The 21,034-nt window shown below is 47.9% G+C and overlaps 2 protein-coding genes across 2 annotated transcripts in view; both read right to left on the bottom strand.

Moving 5' to 3' along the window:
* Nucleotides 1–13,715, bottom strand: part of KSR2 (kinase suppressor of ras 2) — a 227,243-nt gene extending 213,528 nt beyond the window's left edge. The window contains exon 1 of the mRNA XM_063144251.1: nt 13,569–13,715. Coding sequence (XP_063000321.1) covers nt 13,569–13,661 — 93 coding nt within the window. The 5' untranslated portion in view covers nt 13,662–13,715. The remainder of the gene's footprint in view (nt 1–13,568) is intronic.
* VSIG10 (V-set and immunoglobulin domain containing 10) overlaps nt 1–21,034 on the bottom strand; it is a 497,585-nt gene that overhangs the window by 397,793 nt on the left and 78,758 nt on the right. The gene's annotated exons all lie outside the window — the stretch shown is intronic.

Here is a 21,034-nt window from a genome sequence, read left to right as displayed (position 1 = left end):
TGTTTGCTTAATTTATTGCATTTCTTATTTGATTGTATTTAATCATTAGTCACTTTGAAACTTGATTTAAAAGGTGGAATATAAATCCATAAGTCAAATAATAAGACTGCTGCAAGTTACTTAGCACAAGGACAAAAGCCTAATAGAATTCAAAATTCACAAGAATGGTGTAGTGCTGATGATGGATTTTGTCACCCCGAATTCATTGTTATGTCACCTAAGGTGACCATATGAAAAGTAGGATGGGAATCCTCTGTCTTTAACAGTTGTACTGAAAAGGGAATTTCAGCAGGTGTCGTTTGTATGCATGCAGCACCTAGTGAAATTCCCTCTTCATCACAACAGTTAAAGCTGTAGAAGCCCTGCCCTCTTTTGTATCTGGTCACACTAGGTAGGGCTCCTGCAGCTTTAACTGTTGTGATGAAGAGGGAATTTCACCAGGTGCTGCATGCATACAAATGACACCTGCTGAAATTCCCTTTTCAGTACAACTGTTAAAGACGGAGGATTCCCGTCCTCCTTTTCATATGGTCACCTTATGTTGTTATTATTGTTGTTGTTGTTATTTCCTTTACCATCAACATCACTAGTGCAAAGTCTTTTTTTCTTCAAAGAGGGAACATAAATGCAAACAAGTGCTCTTGTGCATAAAACAACAATTCTGAAATTTCCCTTGACCACATCAGTTTCACTAGTGATCAGAAGAAAACAGTGGTGGGTGAGCAATCAGGCAATGCAAAAAAAAAATGAGGCTTTGTACACTGTCATAAAGTCACCAGTCATGTCATGCTAGAATGCATCATCCCCTTCTATTTCTAATTTTCAGGCTGTGAGTGCCAATGCATATTGAGCCCAAACAGACACACACACACACACCCAGAGCCCAATGAGGACTGTGCATGTTCAGTAGATATGGAATATTGACTGACTGTTGGAGAGAAAACCAGGATGGTGCGATGGGGGTGGGGGGGGGAGAGAATGGCTGGCATCCTGAAGAGGGGGCATTTCATACTGCAACATTTAGTTGCAGCTGTACTTGTCTAAGTTTAATCCCACGACAGTTTGGGCCAGGTTCCATGAGAGACCAGCATGGGAGACCAACACTTCTCCCTCAAATTGCTGGAGGAGCTGCAGTGACATTTAAAGTGTGTGTGTGGGGGGGGGTTAATTCCATTTTTTTCTGGTTTTAATTTTTTTCTCAGTCTCAAGTTTTTATTGTTTATAGCCAATGGCCATCACAATACAAACACAAAACACACAAGTATAAAACAGAAAACATTTGATGTCATAAAACAAGAATACAAATAAAATAAAGATGTAAAACATTCCTTCTTTTTAACCCCCTTAAGGTTTGATAGCAGTATGGTTTAGAAAGGCTGCTCTTATCTTTCTTGCAGCTAGTGCAAATAAACCTATCCTATAGCTGATGGATTTATCCAGATCAGCCAACAGCCATCTAGTTTTAAATGGTTTTAATTTTTGTGAACTGCCCAGAAAGCTTTGGCTATAGAAATGCAATAAATAATGCACAAAAACTAAAACTGTGCCTGGGAAGAGAGGCGAGCAATTCCTGACGGATTGTTTGAGCACTTGAAAACTGCACATGTGATTTCACCTTTTTTTTCCAGCAACAGCTCCCACAGGGTGCTGTCCCAGGTACTGACATCAGAGCAAAGAAAACTGTGCCCGTCAGGTGTCTATCTGCCATGTTAGGGAAGGGCTGTGGCTCACCAGTAGAGCAGAAGATGAGTAGAGCGTGTAGAGCATGCAGTAGAGCATGCAGTAGAGTAGAGCATGCAGAAGATCCCAGGTTCAACGGCCGGCCTTTCCAGGTACAGCTAGGAAAGGATCCTAGCTGGGTAGCTGCTGCCAGTCGGTACTGGCAATACTGGGCTAGTTGGACCGACGGTCTTGCTCGGAATAAAGTAGCCATCTCTATGATTCTTCCTGAAAGCCCTTGACTGCTTGTTCTTGTCACAGCTAGTTCATCCTTCCTGACCAACGGTGACTAAAATGGTCACTGTTGTACCACAGAATGGCCTTGTCACTATCCCACACAAGGATTAAAGTTACTCACGGCTGTTTCTACGCACACAAGATCTGGTGTTTTGTTTCGTTATATTAAGGCAATAAAACAAAATGACTACAGCCCTAGCTAGACCTAAGGTTTATCCCGGGATTGTCCCGGGGTCATCCTTGTTCATGTAAATGACACACAGGATATCCCGGGAGCAGGCAGGGACGATCCCGGGATAAACCTTGCATCTAACTAAGGCCTACATTGCAACATAAGGCCCTACAGAGGGCTTCTGTGGCAGCTTGCATTTATAACATACAACTGCATCAATGACTATGAGAACCATGGTAATAAATAAAAGCACGGAGATTCTACAAAGCTTTATTTCCATTTCAACTCACTTTTCATTTCACCTCCTTTTTCTTTTTCTTTTTTTCAAAAAAGAAAACACTCTGTGGTTGTGGAGATGTACTTGAAAACCCAGGCAGCCCAACACCACACTTGTGTGATCTGCTTTTGCATTTCTTTTCTCTTTGTTTACTGACATCCTGTTAGATGTACAAAGTCCTCTGGATCACCGAACAAGCAAGGCCTAAGTCCTCTGTATTATGATTTCTTAAAACAGCCTTTCATATCCCTCCAGATGTTTTTGACTACATTTCTGCCCATTGGCCATGCTGCCTGGGACCGAGATGAAGTCCAAAACATCTGGAAGTCTGCCTTAGGAGGATGAGAAGTACCTTGCTGTAAATGTGTCATTGGATAGCTAAATTTCAGGGAGAATGCCCTTTCAGCTCAGGATATAGTACATCTAACAGCGTCAGGACACAGCAAGTGGCATGCTATAACATTTCAACTAGCTTTAATTCAATACATGCTGGAGTGGCACCTTCCTCCCATGAAAGCACCGGGATAAATGTATATTTAAACAAAATAATTTTAACACACCTGGACCAGTATCCAACAGCGTCATTCCACAAGCTCAAACAGCGCTAGCGGAGCTGCGCGGAACCTTTCAGTTGCGGAAGAGGGTGCCCGCTATATCTTGCGGTAGTGAATTCCATAATTTAAGTACACAGTGCATAGTTGAGTTATGGAATTCACTACCGCAAGACGTAGTAACGTCCACCAATTTGGATGGCTTTAAAAGGGGGTTGGATACATTCCTGGAGAAGGCTTTCAATGGCTGCTGGCCCTGATGGTTATGGGCTACCTCCAGTATCCGAGGCAGTAAGACTATATGCACCAGGTGCTGGGGAATATGGGTGGGAAGGTGCTGTTGCACCATGTCCTGTTGTGGGTCCCTGGTCGACAGCTGCTTGGCCACTGTGTGAACAGAGTGATGGACTAGATGGACCCTTGGTCTGATCCAGAAGGGTCCTTCTTATGTTCTTATGTTTATTATGCTTGTGCAACCCACTGTGAAAGGAGTGGTACAATCAGGGCCAGAGTGAGAGGCATGTGGTGATGAGGAGGAGCAACTGCAGGAGGCTCTTGACCTTGGGCTCCAGCTCGGATGTGGGCCTGGGCAGGTGTCTTGACCATGCCAGAAGGAGACATTCTAAATGAGAGGGTCTTTCTCATCATTGCTACCACTTGCTTGCTCGGCATCTACTTCTCTTCCTCCTCCTCCTCACCACTAGCATTGTTTGAGCCAGAGCAAGAGGCTGATGAAGAAGCAGCTTGTAATGGTAAGGAGGAGGAGGTGCAACTTGGGGGGTGTCTTGCCAACGGGCCCCTGATGGGCTGTGGGCCGTCAGCAAGTTCCCCATCATGCCGACCCTTGGCGCTGGCCCTGATCTCAAGGATATAGCCTGGGATTTTTTGGGCATGCAAAAGATACGCTCCACCACAGAGCTACAACTGAGCTCCTGCCCCTCCCTAGCTGAGCCATGGGCCAAAAGGCATTTCTCATCTATTTGCAAGGCAGATTTACAGCATAATAAATGTTAGCTTTCCAACATTTGCATTTCTCTCTATATAATGGAGAGACAGAGCCTTATGTGTCACTAGAGATGGATGGATATGTCTCTTCCACTTCCTGTAACATTTGAATTTCCCCCCTGAGCACATGTGAGTTCTATCCCATTACTGCATCAGTTTGCAATTTTTTAAACCATGTCTAGATTTGCACGCACCTTTCCGTGTGCATAAACATTCAGAAGCACTGTTGTACATGTGGCACTAGGTAGGCATTTTCCGCAAGCAATTTCCCCTGGATGTATGCCTTTCTTTCTTTTTTGCACATGATTTCCACTAATGTACACATTTTTACACAACGTTTGCTTGGAAAACCATGTGGCAAAATTCAGAGAGATGCAGAAACCAAAGGATAACTGCATTCCTGTTCATGTTTTCCTTTGGGAAGATGGAATTAGGATGGTTTGTGTTGAAATGCAAACCAAGATTGATTCTCCCCCCATTCCCACTTTTGCCACATAGGCACTACCATGACCAGCAGGCTGGGGAATACTGGGAGATCTAGGACTTTTTTTCTGTCTAAACATGCATAGCATTGCACCCATCTGAAAGCCCTTTATTGGGGGGCACTTATGGGAAGCCATGTGCATATTACTTCCATTGCAAAGCACACCGTTGACATTTCTCTTCTTCCCCCCAATCTTTCACTGCAGTCCCATGCTTTACAGGTCCCTCTGCATTCCTGAAACGTTACAGCAAAACACGCACACACCTGCTTGTCAACCCCGATGAAAAGAAATACTCTGAGCATATGCAGTTTCATGTTTTAAACTCACTTTGAACTAGCACCATCATGACAACGGGAATAAAAACAGTATTGGCTTGTACTGCCCTGATGCAAAAAACATTTACTTGCAAATAAGCATCTATATTTTTCCTTTTGTTTTTTGTAGAAAGGGATAATAAAATGAGCATCTGCAACTATTCATGTGCTTGCCCTCTGACTATTTTTTTAAGGGAGGAGGAGGAGGGATGATGCATTAATTTGTATTTCCCCAGTATGCCCAAGCCAGTCTATTTGTTGCTGTACCCTTCATTGGTCACTCTCTGGCTGATCATCTGGGGGACCCCCAAGCTGCATGTTCCTGGGCTTCAGCCCTGAGATCCATCCCTAGCTGCGCGACTGGGGACATCATAAAACATCCTCAACACATGGGCAGCAACAGAGGACCTAAAAGCAAAGCTCTATCAGCGCCAGTCACTCACGGCGGTACAAACAATGCTTTCCACTAATATCCAGACAAGCTGAAGCGTGTTCAGAGGAGGGCAACCAGGATGATCAGGGGTCTGGAAACAAAGCCCTATGAAGAGAGACTGAAAGAACCGGGCATGTTTAGCCTGGAGAAGAGAAGATTGAGGGGAGACATGAGAGCACTCTTCAAATACTTAAAAGGTTGTCACACAGAGGAGGGCCAGGATCTCTTCTCGATCCTCCCAGAGTGCAGGACACGGAATAACGGGCTCAAGTTAAAGGAAGCCAGATTCCAGCTGGACATCAGGAAAAACTTCCTGACTGTTAGAGCAGTACGACAATGGAACCAGTTACCTAGGGAGGTTGTGGGCTCTCCCACACTAGAGGCCTTCAAGAGGCAGCTGGACAAGCATCTGTCAGGGATGCTTTAGGGTGGATTCCTGCATTGAGCAGGGGGTTGGATTCGATGGCCTTGTAGGCCCCTTCCAACTCTGCTATTCTATGATTCTATGATCACCGCATGGTACAAAACCAACAGCACGAGGGTGAAGCGATCAAGGAAACAATCACCTGTGCATAAAATGTAGCACACCAGTTTTGTTCAGCAACCTGGTGACGAGCCACATCAACTGCAGCTACTAGCAACGTGCTTTGGAACTGCCTCTACGAGCGACACGCTTTTGAGGATTCCTGTTATGGGTTTCACTGAGACCTGCGTGGGAAATTCTCTGCATCAAATGCCAGCTGGTGAGAGTGGTGGAACTGGCTGGGCCTGGTTTCAGGTTGCGAGGCAGAGGGGCGTGAGCTACCTGAATCAGGGACTGTTACACCACCAGCTGGGGAACTGCTCCTGATTGCTGATCCTGAAGTTAGGGCTAGAGGTCAAAAGCCTACCAAATCCAAGCCGGGTCTCTCATGGATGTCTTCCTCCCAAGCCTGTCAAGTCAGGTATTTATTTCTTCATTTATTGCATTTTTATCCTGCCTTTTTTCCTCCAAGGAACCCAAGGCGGCGTACATAATCCTCATTCTCTCCACTTTATCCTCACAAACAACCCTGTGAGGTAGGTTGGGCTGAGAGCCTGTGACTGGCCCAAAGTCACCTAGTGGGTTTCCATGGCTGAGTGGCGAATAGAAGGAATACCTCGTCCCATATGTACCTGCCCGGACCCTAAGGTCATCCTCAGGGGTCCTTCTCTGCGAGCCCCTGCCAAAGGAAGTGAGGCAGGTGGCTACCAGGAGGAGGCCTTCCTCTCCTGTGGCACCCCGGCTGTGGAATGAGCTCCCTAAGGAGGTTCGCTTGGCACCTACATGATATGCTTTTAAATGCCAGGTGAAGACCTTTTTATTCTCCCAGCACTTTAACAGTCTATAAATAAATTTTAACTTGGTGTTTTAAATTTGTAATTTTGCATTGCTGCTGTTTTTATCTGGTTGAGCTTTTATATTGTATTTTATATTATGGTTTTATACTGTTGTTTTATACTTTGAATGTTTTTAATTTTTGTGAACTGCCCAGAGAGCTCCGGCTATTGGGCGGTATAGAAATGTAATAAATAAATAAATAAATAAATGAAAAAAGGAGGAAAAGCACCTCTAAGCAGTGTGAGAAGAGAGACTGGCTCTGGTGCTGTGAAGGATGATGACTCTTGAATGGTATTGTTCAAAGATAAAACTTTAATTTAAAAAAGAACACCTCTAAAAGCTCAATGTTTCGGATACCAGGATCTTTCATCAGGAGCTACAATCAAAATATAATATGAATACTATATAAGTACGGGGGACTAGAACCCGGATCTCCCAACTCCCAGTCCGACACTTTAGCCACTACACCACACTTCCTGTTCCACCTGCCTGCTAGGCAGGAAGCTGCTGAAAGCAAAAGCTACAACAGCATCATCACTGATGTCAGAAATAGAGGGAACCAGTGGAGGCCTTAAACAAAATGTTGCTTATGTGTTGTGGGAACCTTCAGAACTCCCCCTTCCCGAGGTAGTGGAGGAGGCTTGCCTTCAGGCCAGGGAAATGGCCCTTTAAGGAATCACAGTCCTTCAGGGTAGAATTTGGGAGTGGTAAACTGGATGGGGAAACCCATAAGGCCTTCGTTGGGTTCGTCTTCATCAAAGCAAGTAGCTTACTTGGAGCTTTCCATGGTGCTGAAACTAGCAGCCTGCTTTGCTTCATGGGTACTTCCTATGGATGGATCAGGACACCCATAAGTTCCCTTCGTGCCAAAGATCCCATAAAATAACAGCCAAAGCGCTCACAAAGCATCATAGGATGCTGACCCCTGGCCCGCTCCATGTCTTCAAAGCTACCCCTGCACAGATATGGATGCTTTCCCACTCTGGGCAGCCTACACACACGCTGGGGAGATCTTTGAAGGGTCCAACAATATACAAGCCACAAGGCTCCACTTGTTCCCTCTATTTTTGATGTTTGGGTATCCGTGCCGGTGCTTATGGAGCCAAAATGGTACCATCCATGCATATAAGAGAAGTATCAGCAGGCTTGGGGGGCCCTCAAGGTCTGTAAAAGTACAAAAACAATCTGTTGGAGGAGCTAGGTTATGGAAGGCTGCAGGTGGACATCAGTGGTGACCTTGGCCTCCATTACCCATGCTCTAACCTGACTACTACAAAGCTCTTTCTGTGGGGCTGCCTTGAAAGGTGGCTCAGAAACTTCAATTGGTGCAAAACCTGGATGAAAGACTGGACCTGCAATGCCATTTTTGTATACCACTTTCATAGTGGAATATCCTGCTTGGTGTGGATTATTATTATTATTATTATTATTATTATTATTATTATTTATATAGCACCATCAATGTACATGGTGCTGTACAGAGTAAAACAGTAAATAGCAGGACCCTGCCGCATAGGCTTACATTCTAATAAAATCATAGTAAAGCAATAAGGAGGGGAAGAGAATGCAAACAGGCACTGGGTAGGGTAAACAGGCACAGGGTAGGGCGGTGGCCCCGATAGTTCTGAAACTTCCTTCCTGTTGATTTTGACCCTTCAGTGCAGGGCTTTAAGAAGGCCTTGAATCTCTACACTGCAGCTCTTCCTTAAGACTATGAATAGCTTGTGTTATTCACAGTAGCCCTCCTCTTAATAAGTGTACAACTCTGATCTCCTATCTTTATATGTCACTTAAGGGCTTTCCCCTCTTTTTTCTTCTTTTCTTTCTTTTAAGGCTTGGCCCTAAAGAGAGAGAAAAAAAGCAGCTTATAAATATTTTAATTGAACTGAACTGAATGATAGCTGCAATTACATCTTTGCCACGAACACACGCCAGTCCCTCTGCCAAAACTACCACTTGTCCAATTTTTAAGTTAAAAATGCCTGCAAACACCCAAGAAAGGAGAATGTTCCACCTCTCCCCACCACTTTAAGCCGCTAACGCAGCTTTCTGACAGCAATTTCTATTTGCAAGGGGAAGATTTGCGAGCTTGGGTGCATGTTTTGCGTTGATAAAGCCAATGACACGATATATGTTTTCCCTTCAAAAGTCAAGGCTGCTTAGTTTATCTATTTAACCCCCAGATTCTTAGCTGGCCTTGATTTTTTTTCATTATTATTATTTTTTAATGGCAATGTTTTTAAAAAGCCATCTTGTCCACAATAAATTAGTGGTTTCCCTCTCAAGCATGTTTTTGCTTACAGTTCACAAAGGACTGTGAACACTGACAATCCTTTGCTTTTCCCACAATCACATCCTGAGATCTTAAGCCAGGGACAGCTGTTGGTTAGGAGTGTACATGCTGTTTGCCTACTTGCTCTATGTGTGTGTGTGTCTGTGTGTGTAAATAAGTAAAACAAATATTACAAAAGAGAAAAAAGATGTAAGTCCTCAGCTCTTTCTTCTCCAAAAAAGACACCAAATCCATGTACCACTATCCATGGACAAGGCTTTTGTTTCATTTGCAGCCAGATAAACACACACACAAAATGTGCAGCTCCGAAAGAACATTTGTGCAGTTCAAAACTTCAAAATGTGCAAATGTTGCATTAATGGTCCCAAATTCCTAGTTTGGAGGATTTTCACCCACTCTGGGTAGGCTTCTAAATGCCCCTGCCTCCAGGAATGCAGGCTCTAAGGGATTCTCCAAACTGGAATTCGGCAGTCAGGCTGAAAGAGTTTCAGCCCTCCTGCCGTAGAGAAAGGGTTGCCTTCATGACTTGCTTGTGAACACCCTGAAAGCATCTGGCTAGTGACCATTGGAACATATAGGTAGCTATCATCTACTAGGTGAAACCATTGGTCCCTCTAGCCTACTTTGGGCCTCTTCAGACAACACGCTAAGCCATGGTTAGGCTGCGAACCCTTTTGCAGCAAGGGGTTAGCGAATGCGTTTAAACCGTGGTTATGTAGCCACCATGGTTAGGAATGGTTCACACAACATGCTGAACACATGTCTCGTCTCATCATGTTTAGCTCAAAATACTTAACCACCATGGCTTAACACGTTGCCTGAAAAGGGTCTTCGTCTGCTTTGTCTCTGTCTACTTTGGCTAGCAACAGGTCTCCGGAAATCACTAGGTGATTTTAACTGGTGACGCTGGGAATTGAACCTGTGACCTTCTACATGCAAAGCAGTTGCTTTACCACTGAGCTAGGCTCCCTCTCCATTTGCATATGGGAAACAGGCTAGGAGGCTAGGTGGGCCCTTGGTCTCAGGGCTGGTGTCAAGAGTAGGCACCTGTCTAGGGGTGAGTGGGAGAGAAAGAGCAAGGGATAGATGAGCAAGGCTCTTCATCTCAACAGGTAAAGCTGCAGGAGCCCTGACCTCTTTTGTATCTGGTCAAGAGGGCAGGGCTCCTGCAGCTTTAACTGTTGTGATGAAGGGGGAATTTCATGAGGTGCTGCATGCATACAAATGACACCTGCTGAAATGCCCTTTTCTATACCACCATTAAAGATACAAGAGCCCTGTCCTCCTTTTCATATGGTCACCCTAAGAAAGTAGCAAACCTGAATTTACTTCTGAGTAATGTGGCCAAATGGCCCTCAGACAGTGTTCTTCCAATCCCAATACCCATGATGCTTTTTTTTACCTGGGAATACCACAGATCAAGCCTAGAAAGAATGCACTATATTGTGGGATACACAGATGAATACCTTCTCTGACAAAAAGACACATGTTTCAGCAATCTTGCTGAACATAAACAGATCTGGGATCGGTTAGTGCCTGGAGAGGGAATCCTATGAATATCCCCTTAAGTTCCACGATGGAAGAAAGGTGGGGGTGAGTATTTATTTAAGCCACAGTTTTGTCAACCAGCAACTCTACTAAGGAATATACAACATAGCCCACTTACATCAGAAGTTATATTAAAGAAGGAGGAGAAAGAAGGTGACTGTAGGATCATCCAGTTATACGAACCCAGCTGGATCAGACTGAGGATCCAACTAATTGAGCATTCTGCCTCCCATAGCACCCTGTCATGACCTCCGGCCCTCAGGTTTACCAGTGTTCAGCAGAGGATTCGGATGAGGAACAGGCTACTTCCTCAGGGGTAGGAGGATTAGTGCCATATTCAGGGCCCTCCTGGTCAGAGGACACAGCCTTGCCCTCATGGATGAGGCCCTGGCAGAACCTCCATCTCCCCAGCCTCACAGAAATCTCTGGCTACAGAATCAAGTAAGGGGCCTTTAGCAACTCAGTCTTCTTCTCCAAGAGGGGGTGAAATTGACTATACTATCGGTCTTATCACCCTACATAAGATGTCAGTTGGCTTTCGCTCCCTGTTGAGACAACACCCTCCTATTGCTCTAGTAGTGGAGAATTCCATCCATCGAGCCCTACATGGAGCTATCCAAGATCTCACTTTCTTCCTGCCTTGGTCTTGCTACCAGCTTCCCCTGAGAGCCTCGAAGTACCAGAGAACGGGACAAATCCAGATAGATGCAACCATCTTCCCCTATTGTTTGTCACGGTGTCCGGTGTTCAGACACTGTCTGCCCCTGAAGATGGAAGTTCCACTCAGCTCTCATGAACCCAACAGCTGCTTTTTAAAAGCTATCTAAGCCAGTGGGCACCTTCACCCCCCAAAAAATCCAAAACAAAAACAGATCTCGGAAGGTGCTTCATGTATTTACATAGCCGCCAGGTTACACAAATGCTGTACAGGTGTTTGCCACAAGAAACGTATAGAGTACAAAGCAGGGAAATGCATGCTGGGGGGAAAGCCGCATAGGCCAAGAATTCGAAAAATGCAGGTCTCGTCTACGGACTTTCCTACAAACTCCAGCCACCGATCTGTGAGCATGCACCTGCACCTTTAGGAGTTGCAGAGAAGGGGTGGGGGGGGATTCTGCAGCACCAGCTGCCACAGCAGAAGAGAGCCACAACTGGTTTTCACACTTGGAACACTTCGCAGCAGCTCGCGAAGGCGCAAGGCCTGGCAACTCCAGGGGAGTTTGCAGGAACTGGGCTTAGAACAGGAGCAGGTCCGACATCCGGGATCAGCATCCGTGGGGGGCATATCAAGGCCCAATCCTTGCAGGTGGGACACACTTGACTCTTCCTGAAACTGCTGCTCCTCCTCGGAGCTGTTACTGCCTCTTCCCTTGCGTTCTCCGAGATGAGGAGCTAGAGCTGGGCTGGCGTCAAGAGTAGGCATGGCCGGGCATTGGCTAAGGGCCCAACTCCCAGCTGGCGGGCCCATGTCAAGAGCCCCCTGGAGTTGCTCTTCCCCTTCGCCATTGCAACCTGCTCATTCACCTGCCTGTCATTCTGGCAGATCTGAAAGTGGGGGTGAGAAGGAGGATCAGGAGAGGCCCGGGCCTGCTCACTCCTTGCCTTTCTCTAGCTACCAAGTAAGCAAGAGTGGGAGCAGGGATGAGAAGGAGGAGGAGGAGGAGAAGGAGGAGGAGGAGGAGGAGGAGGAGGAGGAGGAGGAGGAAGATCAGCTGGCGACCAGGGTGGAGAGGGAGGGAGAGAGTCCACTGAGGGGGTCTTGCCCAAAAGCTCTCCAAAACCTGGAGGTAACCCTTGGACTCATGGTCTCACTCTGGCCGGTCCTGTAGATTTGGGCCCAGAGGGAAAGGCAGAACAAGTGGGCAACCGTGACAGTGGAGTGGAGCAAGGAGCACTGATGGCATCTTGGACAATGCCCAGTCCCACTAAAACAACAACAACACGCCACCTTGAAGCCAGCACCAAGCAATGAGCCAATCTGGAGACCATCTAGAGATGTTGCTGGGTGGACCGAAAGGCCAGGGGTGTGTGTGTGTGTTTTTGGCGGGGGGGGGGGGAGTGGTTGTCACAGGTTTGTTTTCCTTGGTTGTGGAGATGGGTTGCACCCTCCTCCTGACCCTACGCGACCTTCGCAAATATCCGAATCTGTGCAAGGCCAGGCAGCTATGTCCGTTGCCGGAAAGGAAGAAAGGAAGTGGTAGAGCGAGATTTAGGCCTGCAGGTCAAAACATCGCATGTCGCCTGGCTCATGCGTGCTGAGCACGTGTATCTGGTTCTTCTCAACGCCACCGCGGTTCCCCGATCTCAACCACGCGTGGCAAATCCCACCCCCACATAGCCTCACTTTTTTTTTTCTTCTGTTCCCAACAGGGCTGTCATTACCACAGCACAACCCCGAGGAAGACACACACAGAGGGTCCCCCATCCAATTAGGAGACTTTTCTTTCTCGGTTGTCTCTCTGGTGCCTTCCTTCACCAACACCACCATCCTTTTCTATTTTATCCTTCCACCCCCCACCCCCACCTCCACGGGAGAGGGGGGGGGAGGAAGAGTCCACAGAGACGAGTTTATTTTTAACTCCCCCTGCAAAGGCGGCCTTTAGGAATTACCACGACGGCGGGGAGTCTCTCTCTCTCTCTCTCTCTCTCTCTCTCTCTCTCTCTCTCTCTCTCCCTCCGTTTGGCCTCCTCCTCTTTCGCATGGAGGGGGGGCAGCCGGTAGAGAGGAGGAGCGAACGGGCTGCCAGAAGCGGACAAGGAGGAAAAACCCTGGGTGGCAGCGAGGGAGATCGTGGCCCTAAACACAGGCAGGGGGACGCAAGGAGGGGGGTTGGGATGTTGGCATTCCGCCCGCCCACCCCCCTCCACTAAAAAGAGAGCGCGGCCTCCGCGGAGCTCTCAGCCTTTCCTAAACACACACACACACAGAGAGAGAGAGAGAAACACCCCCCACTCCCACCCCGGTTGCCCCGCGCGCCCCTGGGTGGCCCAGCCGTCGAGGGTCCGGCTGAAAGAGCGAGCTGAGAGACACACGCAGAGAGAGGGTGGATGGGGGGGAATCTCCATCGCTCCTTCTACCCCGTCCGGCGCCCCTCTGTAACACGCAGCCAACTCGACGCCCCCCCCCTCCCCCGTCAATGCCGAACCCCCCCCCCCCCCGGACGCCCCAGGTACCTCCAAGGTGCGGATCTCCTTCTGCGTGAGGTCGTTGGAGGTGGCGCATTTGGTGCGCAGCCCTTCCAGGTTGGAGATGCTGATCTCGATCATGTTCTGGACCAGCTCGCACTGCTGCAGCGCTTTCTGCAGGCTCAGCGGCGGCGGCGGCGGCAAGGGAGGCGGCGGCGGCGGCGACAGGAGCAGCGGCGGCGGCGGCGGCTGGTCGTCGTCCGCCCGCGCGGCGGCCTCATCCATCGCTCGCCCCTCGGCCGCCTCGTCCTCGTCCTCGTCCTCCTCCCGGATCAGGGGGATGGAGGAGCCGCCGCCGCCGCTGCTGCTGCTGCTGCTGCCGCCGCCGCTGCCGCCGCCGACCCGCTCCCCCCAGGCAGCAGCAGCGGCGGCGGCGGCAGCGGCGCCGCGGCCGCCCCCTCCCCGCCGCCCCCACCGCGCCAGACCGCACCGGAGCCGGCTCGTCGTGCGCGGCTCGCCCTCCGCGCTCGGCCGGCCGGGCTGGCGGGCTGGCTGTCGAGCCGCCTCCGCGCGACCCTCGGTGCGTGCGGGGTCTCCCGGCGCGGAGGAGCAGCGGCGGCGCCTCCTGGCGGGGAGGGGTCGGGGCGGGGCGCGCGCCAACCCCGCGGTGGAGCGTTCACACGGCGGCGGCGGCGCTCGGCCTGGACGGAGCCGTGGACGCAGGATCGGGCCTCCCGGGATCGGGCCCCCCGCCGCCTCTCCCGCAACCCGTCTCGCCTTGTCAATCACCCGCGCGCGGAGGCGCCGCCGGAGGACGCGGGGAGGGCTGGCCGCACACGCGCATCCCGAGCGGGCGCGGAGGGACGCTGCGCCAGGCCAATCGCGTGGAAGCCGAGGGGAGGGGAGCGGGGGAAGGGAACCCCAGAACACGCGTCACCCTCCCTTGGTGTCCTCAAGGAAAGACTTTCCCTGAACATGGGCAGAGTGCCCGTATCCCCAGGGCCGTTTCAGAACTATGCTGGAGTTAGGGAGGCCCCGGTTCTCTTAGTGATTGTTTTCAGAGGTCATCACCGACACGTGATTTGGATCAAATTGGTAAGGGGGGACTCTGGGGCAGGCTTGTAAACTTCATTGAAGGCGCTCCTTGTCTTTCCAGCCACAGGAAGCTGCCATATATGGAGCCACTGCCAGGCCATGTGTCCGATCCAGCTCTGTAAAGGAAAGGCATTCTCTGAACATGTGCAGAGTGCCTTTCCCACATCACACCGAGGGCCGCTTCAGAGCTGCATTCAACGTAGAGAGGCCAAAGGGGACCCTGTTTCTCTGAGTTGTTTTTAAGAAGGCTTTTATAAAATTGGGAAGGCGGCTTGTGAATTTCATGAAGTGACTCCTTACTTTTCCACCCATAGGCTCATAGGAAGCTCCCTTATTCTGAGTCAGACCATTGGTCCACCTGGCCCAGTAGTGTCAACACTGACTGGCAGCTACTTTCCAGGGAATTTTTCCAGTCCTACCTGGAGGTGCTGGGAGTTGAACCACCTCTGCCCAAACAGTATTGGGTTCCAACTGAAAAATCCCCCCCCTCTTCCTCCAGCCCTTTCTGCTACACCAGGGTGCTTCTTACCTGCGGGTGTTTGTTCCTAACATCCATAGGCGTGCGCAAGGGGTGTGCCAGGTGTGCCCAGGCACATCCTAACGCACCTGAAGCAATAAGTGTCAAATTGAGGTGGCCACTGATTAGGGATCCAGAAGGGGATCCAGACGCAGCAGGAACGGTCCTCCAGCTGCCCTCCGGCTGCTCTGTTGCCACCCCCACCCCAACAGTGCACCACAGCTCCCAACACCAGGAGTGAAAATGAATCACTCTGCTGGGAGCTTCTCTGCCAGGAGCCACGCTTCAAAGAGGCCAGGAAGGAGGGTCCCCAAAGGCTAATATTGCCTCATAAGCCTCTCCTCCAGTGAGTGGGGCTTGAGGAGAGTCTCCTTATTCCCCCCCACACACACACACACGCACTTGTAAACCATACCATACTTCTTTATTGTGATCCATAGATCCATGAAAAAACAAGAATCAAACTGTATGATTTCATGTTTGATTCTTGTTTTTTCATGGATCTATGGATCGCAATAAAGAGGTATGGTACGTATGGTAAACCACGACCACCACCCCACGGCCAGGCAAACTGAATGCGGAGGAGGGCATTAGTGTCTACAGCGTTTAATAAATAAATGAATAAAAATAACGTCTTTTATGATTGCGTATTCAATAAATGTTCTCCTTTAATGAAGAAAAAATCCCTGGGTGCGCCCCGTAATGAAATGTGCTGCGCACGCCTATGCTAACACCATCTGGATCCCCTTCCTTGCACCCAAGAAGGAACCCATCGTACGTCTGTCCCTTGCAGCAAGACACATTTCCTGCATCATGGTGGCCACCGCCACGGCATGGCCACTTGTCAGGGCGGGATGGGGGCATTTGGGGGCCCTCCCAGACCGTGGGACCCACACTTGTGCCCCGTGGTCCAGAGCTGGCGGTGCTATTTGACGGGCGTTATGTTTCCTACACGCGGTCCAACACGGGGACAGAGGAAAGAGACAGCAGGCATAAGAAATGCAGTGAGTGGGAAAGAGAAGCACAAGGGTGTGCAAAGAAAGAAAGAAACCCGGCTGAGAGGCTAGTTGCAGGGGTGTCGTTAAGCCTTTAATAAGTTCTGGGCCCAGGTCCACAGGACACAGATTTACATAAAACCAGCCTATGCTCATTTAGACATGATTTCTAGGATTTATTTAAATTTCACAGGAGACACAGCCACCGAATGAATTCCTCATCCAAATAATCTCGAATAAAAGAGTTTCCATTCATTTGCACCGTGTCCCAGATCGTCACAAACCAACGGGGTTTTTTTTAATGCATAATTTCCATGCAGGGAGGAAATCTCTGTGGAATAGGTCCAAGCCAAGACTCTGTGAGTCCAGGCCTAGCAATGTCCCTGGCTAGTAGCCTGAATTTCCATCAGGGCTGGACCTAGACATCTTGCTCCCCGAGGTGATGGGCAAAATGGCACCCCCTCCCCAGTGCATGCCCAGAAGCTGATGGGACTCGCAGTTGGATCTGCAGTAGCTTCTGCCATTACACCTGAGGCCAACAGCTTTTGCTGCCTGAGACAGACACTTCACACTGGCTAATGGTAGGGTCTGCTTTCAATGCTGGTTGTGGACCAAGGGAACCTCCAACCTTAACAGGCTAAAGGGGAAAAATACTTTTACCAAGCAGGGTGATGGAGAAGACACACATCACTGTCCCACTCCACTCCTCCTGCAGTTCCATTATGGGTGTGCATCAGATACAGAAATCCTGAACCAAACAGAGCAGACTAGGGATTTTTTCTCAAATAAATTGCCCCCCACTCCCCACAAAAAAAATTCTCCCAAGCAACTCAGAGGCCACCTGAAGCTTCATGAGAGAAATTCAGAGGGTCACAGATACAAAAAGAAAAACAACAGCCAGTGTTGGACATAAGAAAAATTCCAAAACCCATATAGTGCCACACCTTTATTAGACCAAGTCAAAATCACACACAAATTTCCAGATCTCTTCACCAGGCAAAGCATTACAGGGGAAAAAGCAGGAGGGGGAAAAGGGCTGGATATTGTAGTCAAGATGTCAGTGTCCTGAGATGCGTTAACAGCTGGATTTTATACTTTCACAGCTTTTCACTGTTTTCAGCTACTTTCTTTTTCCTACTAACCCTAGGAGCACTGAACCATCACACCACATGTCAGAACCCATTTCAAATGTTTGCAAATCTCCCTCCATCTCTATATCATCTTAAGGATGCAGTTTTGGGGAGAGGGTTGAGCACCTTGGAGAGCTCCTTTAGAATTCTGCCTGAAACCTAGAGCGGATTCACAGGCCTACTGACATTGGAGCCACCAGCCTCCACTACAAGCAATTAGGCTTTTATCTTTGCTCCAAGGACTGAGTGTGCGTATTTGTGTAAAACAGTCATACAACAAACTACAGAGTAAATTGCTCACAAAGGGATGGAGGGAATTCCTTTTTTAAAAAATGCTGCAATTTTTAACGACTCTTTCTGCATTTTATAATGTACACAAGCTCTACAACATACATTTTCATATATATTTATCTCTAGAAAGTGCCATCTATCTGCTCCATCAAGAATGAAGCATTTAAAATTTCTGTGACTTTGATGCTGTCAACTAAACAGAAATTAAACAACCCCCCAGTACTGTTTTTCATTCACCAAAACTCCCTAGCCCTTATAGCTAAACTTCAGAAATTGTACAGGGACATTTATTTAGGGACACCTCTAAAATATTTGCATACAAATTGCCTACAAAATGGACAGTGAGGGCAGAGGGAAACAAATCCGTTTTAAAGTTCCCATCCTAAAATCAGCTTTAAAGGCACGGTGTACAAATACCTCTGCACCTATCCTTCAGAAATATTGCAGGCTTCTTCCATAGTGGCATCTGTATGACATGAAATTTTCATAGAAATCCCATCCCCACCACCACCAAAACAACAACCACCCACTATAGGGAAGTATGTGATTCCCTTTTTGAACTTTTCCAAAGTTGAAAGTGTAAAGGCTTTTCTTGCACAAAAAACGAAGAACCTATTTGCCTTAAAATTATCAGTATTTGCCCTCTCAGAAGGGCTACAATGCCTGAACAATTCATTGAAATCTGTCAAAAATATATATAATGTCATGGTCATTTGTTGATTTCCCAATGATAGCCAGTGGGGAGTGATAGAGCTGAAGTTTTCCTAAAGGAAGATTTCGATTTGGATAAAATCAGGCGGCCTCTGCAGTGCTCCAAGCTGAATCTGGCTGCTTTCTGAATCATCAAAATGGGGTCCAAATTGAGTCTTATGTTCCTTCCTCTGTGGCTAGCATACCCAGGTAGGCTGGAGGAGAAGGGATAGAACAACCCTTGCTTCCTCAGCCTACTCCACCATCCGTATGGAATTCCATGCACTCGCCTCCATGGAATTCCTGGTCACCTTAGGCGACCAGACTATTATTTTTAATATAAAGCTGCCTATGCATACTTACCTGGCAGTAGGTCCTGCTGATCAACTGAGGGGTATATTTGAGAATGGGACCGAGCTACCTGGATGTCATCCTGTAAGCATTTTCTTGGAAATAAACCTATTGAACTAACTGGGGCTTACTTGTGTGCAAACACCCATAAGAGCAAACTACATAATACTACCAACAAGTGATGCTAATCAGAGAGAGGAAGCAGCCTGCCCTGCCTCTGTGCTTTTAAAAGCTGTCATCTGCAGAAATCAATAGGGGAAACTTTGTTTCATAGAGATAAGCTGTGTTATCACTTGCTAAACAGGCTTCACTTAGACACAGGTCAGAGGTGTTACTAGGCACATGAAAGATTCAGGGCCCAGGCCCATAGGGCACAAATTTGCATAAAATCTGCATTTAATACTTTACTGGTATTGACATTTAAAGCCCTAAACGGTTTGGGGCCAAGTTATTTGAAGGAACGCCTCCTCCCATATGTACCTGCCCGGACCTTAAGATCATCTACAGGGGCCTTTCTCCGTGAGCCCCTGCCGAAGGAAGTGAGGCAGGTGGCTACTAGGAGGAGGGCTTTCTCCGCTGTGGCACCCCGGTTGTGGAACGAGCTCCCCAGAGAGGTCCGCCTGGCGCCTACACTGTACTCCTTTCGTCGCCAGTTGAAGACCTTTTTATTCTCCCAGTATTTTAACATTTAATTTTAACTTAAATTTAAATTTTACTGTTTTAAGTCTGTATTTTAATTTTATATTAATTTTGCTGCATGGTTTTTATTCTGGTTGTGCTTTTTATATTGTATTTTGTATTTGTGCTTTTAACCTGTTGGTTGTCTTACTATGGTTTTAATTTTTGCGAACCGCCCAGAGAGCTTCGGCTATTGGGCGGTGTAGAAATGTAATAAATAAATAAATAAATAAAAAATAAATAATAAATACATATGCACATTTAGAAATAATTACTGGGATGTATTTAAATTTCACAGCAGACAAAGCCATCCCCCACCCCACAACTGCTCATCCAAATTATCTCAAGTAAAATAAATTCTTTAGTTAATTTGCACCCTGCCTGCCTCAGATCATCTCAAACCAATGGGAAAAGTTTCCCCTGTCCCTTAATCTTAATTGCCATGAAGGGGAGGTTTTTTTAAGGGGGCATTGGAGCATAAGGGGAGGAGAGAATTATTTATTTCCTCCCTAGCTGCAATTGCCCTTGAATATTGTCGTCCTGTCCCGTCCCCCCCCCCCCAGGCATGGCAATTAACTTGAGCAGAGGAAAGCTTCTATTTTGCAGCGATGGCCACTCAGGGCGCTGGGGAATACATTCAGGGGCAGAGCTGAAGCCTACCAATAGCCCTGAAACAGGAGTGTTGCCACAGACCTAAAATGAGCCTCTTTCTAAACATCAGGTTTGAAGGCTGTCGCTATGACCAGTATATCAAATATATAAGAGAATATCCTGAGCCGGTTCTTCACTAAGCAAGATGTAACGCTGTGGAAGTGGTTTGAAAACGGCATATGGAATATGTCATGGGCCCCAACAATTGCTCAGCGCACTTCAATACCGTTATAAAGTAGCAGTGTAGATCCTGCCCTGGTTCGCAAATAATGTTAAGCCATATAGTATTGGTTGTTGAATTCTGGGTAGTCGTGATGTGTGAATGCAGACATACTAACCATGGACTGTTAACCACAAACAACCCAGAATGAGAACTCGTAGTTTGCTGTTGGGTTGGGACCTCTGGATCATTTAAAGCATAAGTTGTGGCTGTGTGTGAACCCAGAACCATGAGTTGTTCGTGGTTGTTTCCCCTGGCTTTGGAGGCGGGAGGCAGGAAGGGTAAAAGCAAACTAGCCACTCTGCATGCCGGTAGTACGGTGCTTCAAAGATATCTAGAATACAGCAAGGGAGCGGGCAAAGGAGGAAGGAAACAAACAACCCACAGTCCGTTCGATTGTTGCTGGACAAACCCTGGGTAGAGCAACAAACAATGGGTTAAATAAACCATGGGTTAGTGTTATGTGCAAACCAATGTTTGCATATAACACTAACCGATGCAAATCAGGTATGGGCCAAAATAAGCCAGGACTTGCAGCCAAGAAAGTTGATACTCCTGCTCTCTCCGTGATACATCTCTTATCTACCATGTGCTTGAGTCATCTGCAGCCACGTAGCATTTAAGATAGCTAGCAGCAAGTCATGTTCCCTTGTCAAACATATCTTATAAACAGTGAAACTTTAGTCAGAATGAGAGCATCTTAGTGTAGGATGGTCAGGTCACTGAGCTACGTTCACAGAAAATTCACAAGGAATGGCTGTTGGCGGCGAGGGTGTGCGAGTGCAAAAAACAACAGGCACACCCCGATTGAATCTGTTGATGCAAAAATGCCAACACATGCGTGACCAAATACAGTATTCTGGTCACCCTCTTGCAAACACCCCCTCCCAATCCGC

This window comes from Elgaria multicarinata, chromosome 18, assembly GCF_023053635.1.
Source record: "Elgaria multicarinata webbii isolate HBS135686 ecotype San Diego chromosome 18, rElgMul1.1.pri, whole genome shotgun sequence".
Classification (NCBI taxonomy): Eukaryota; Metazoa; Chordata; class Lepidosauria; order Squamata; family Anguidae; genus Elgaria; species Elgaria multicarinata.
This window is presented reverse-complemented; position numbering and strand designations above follow the sequence as displayed.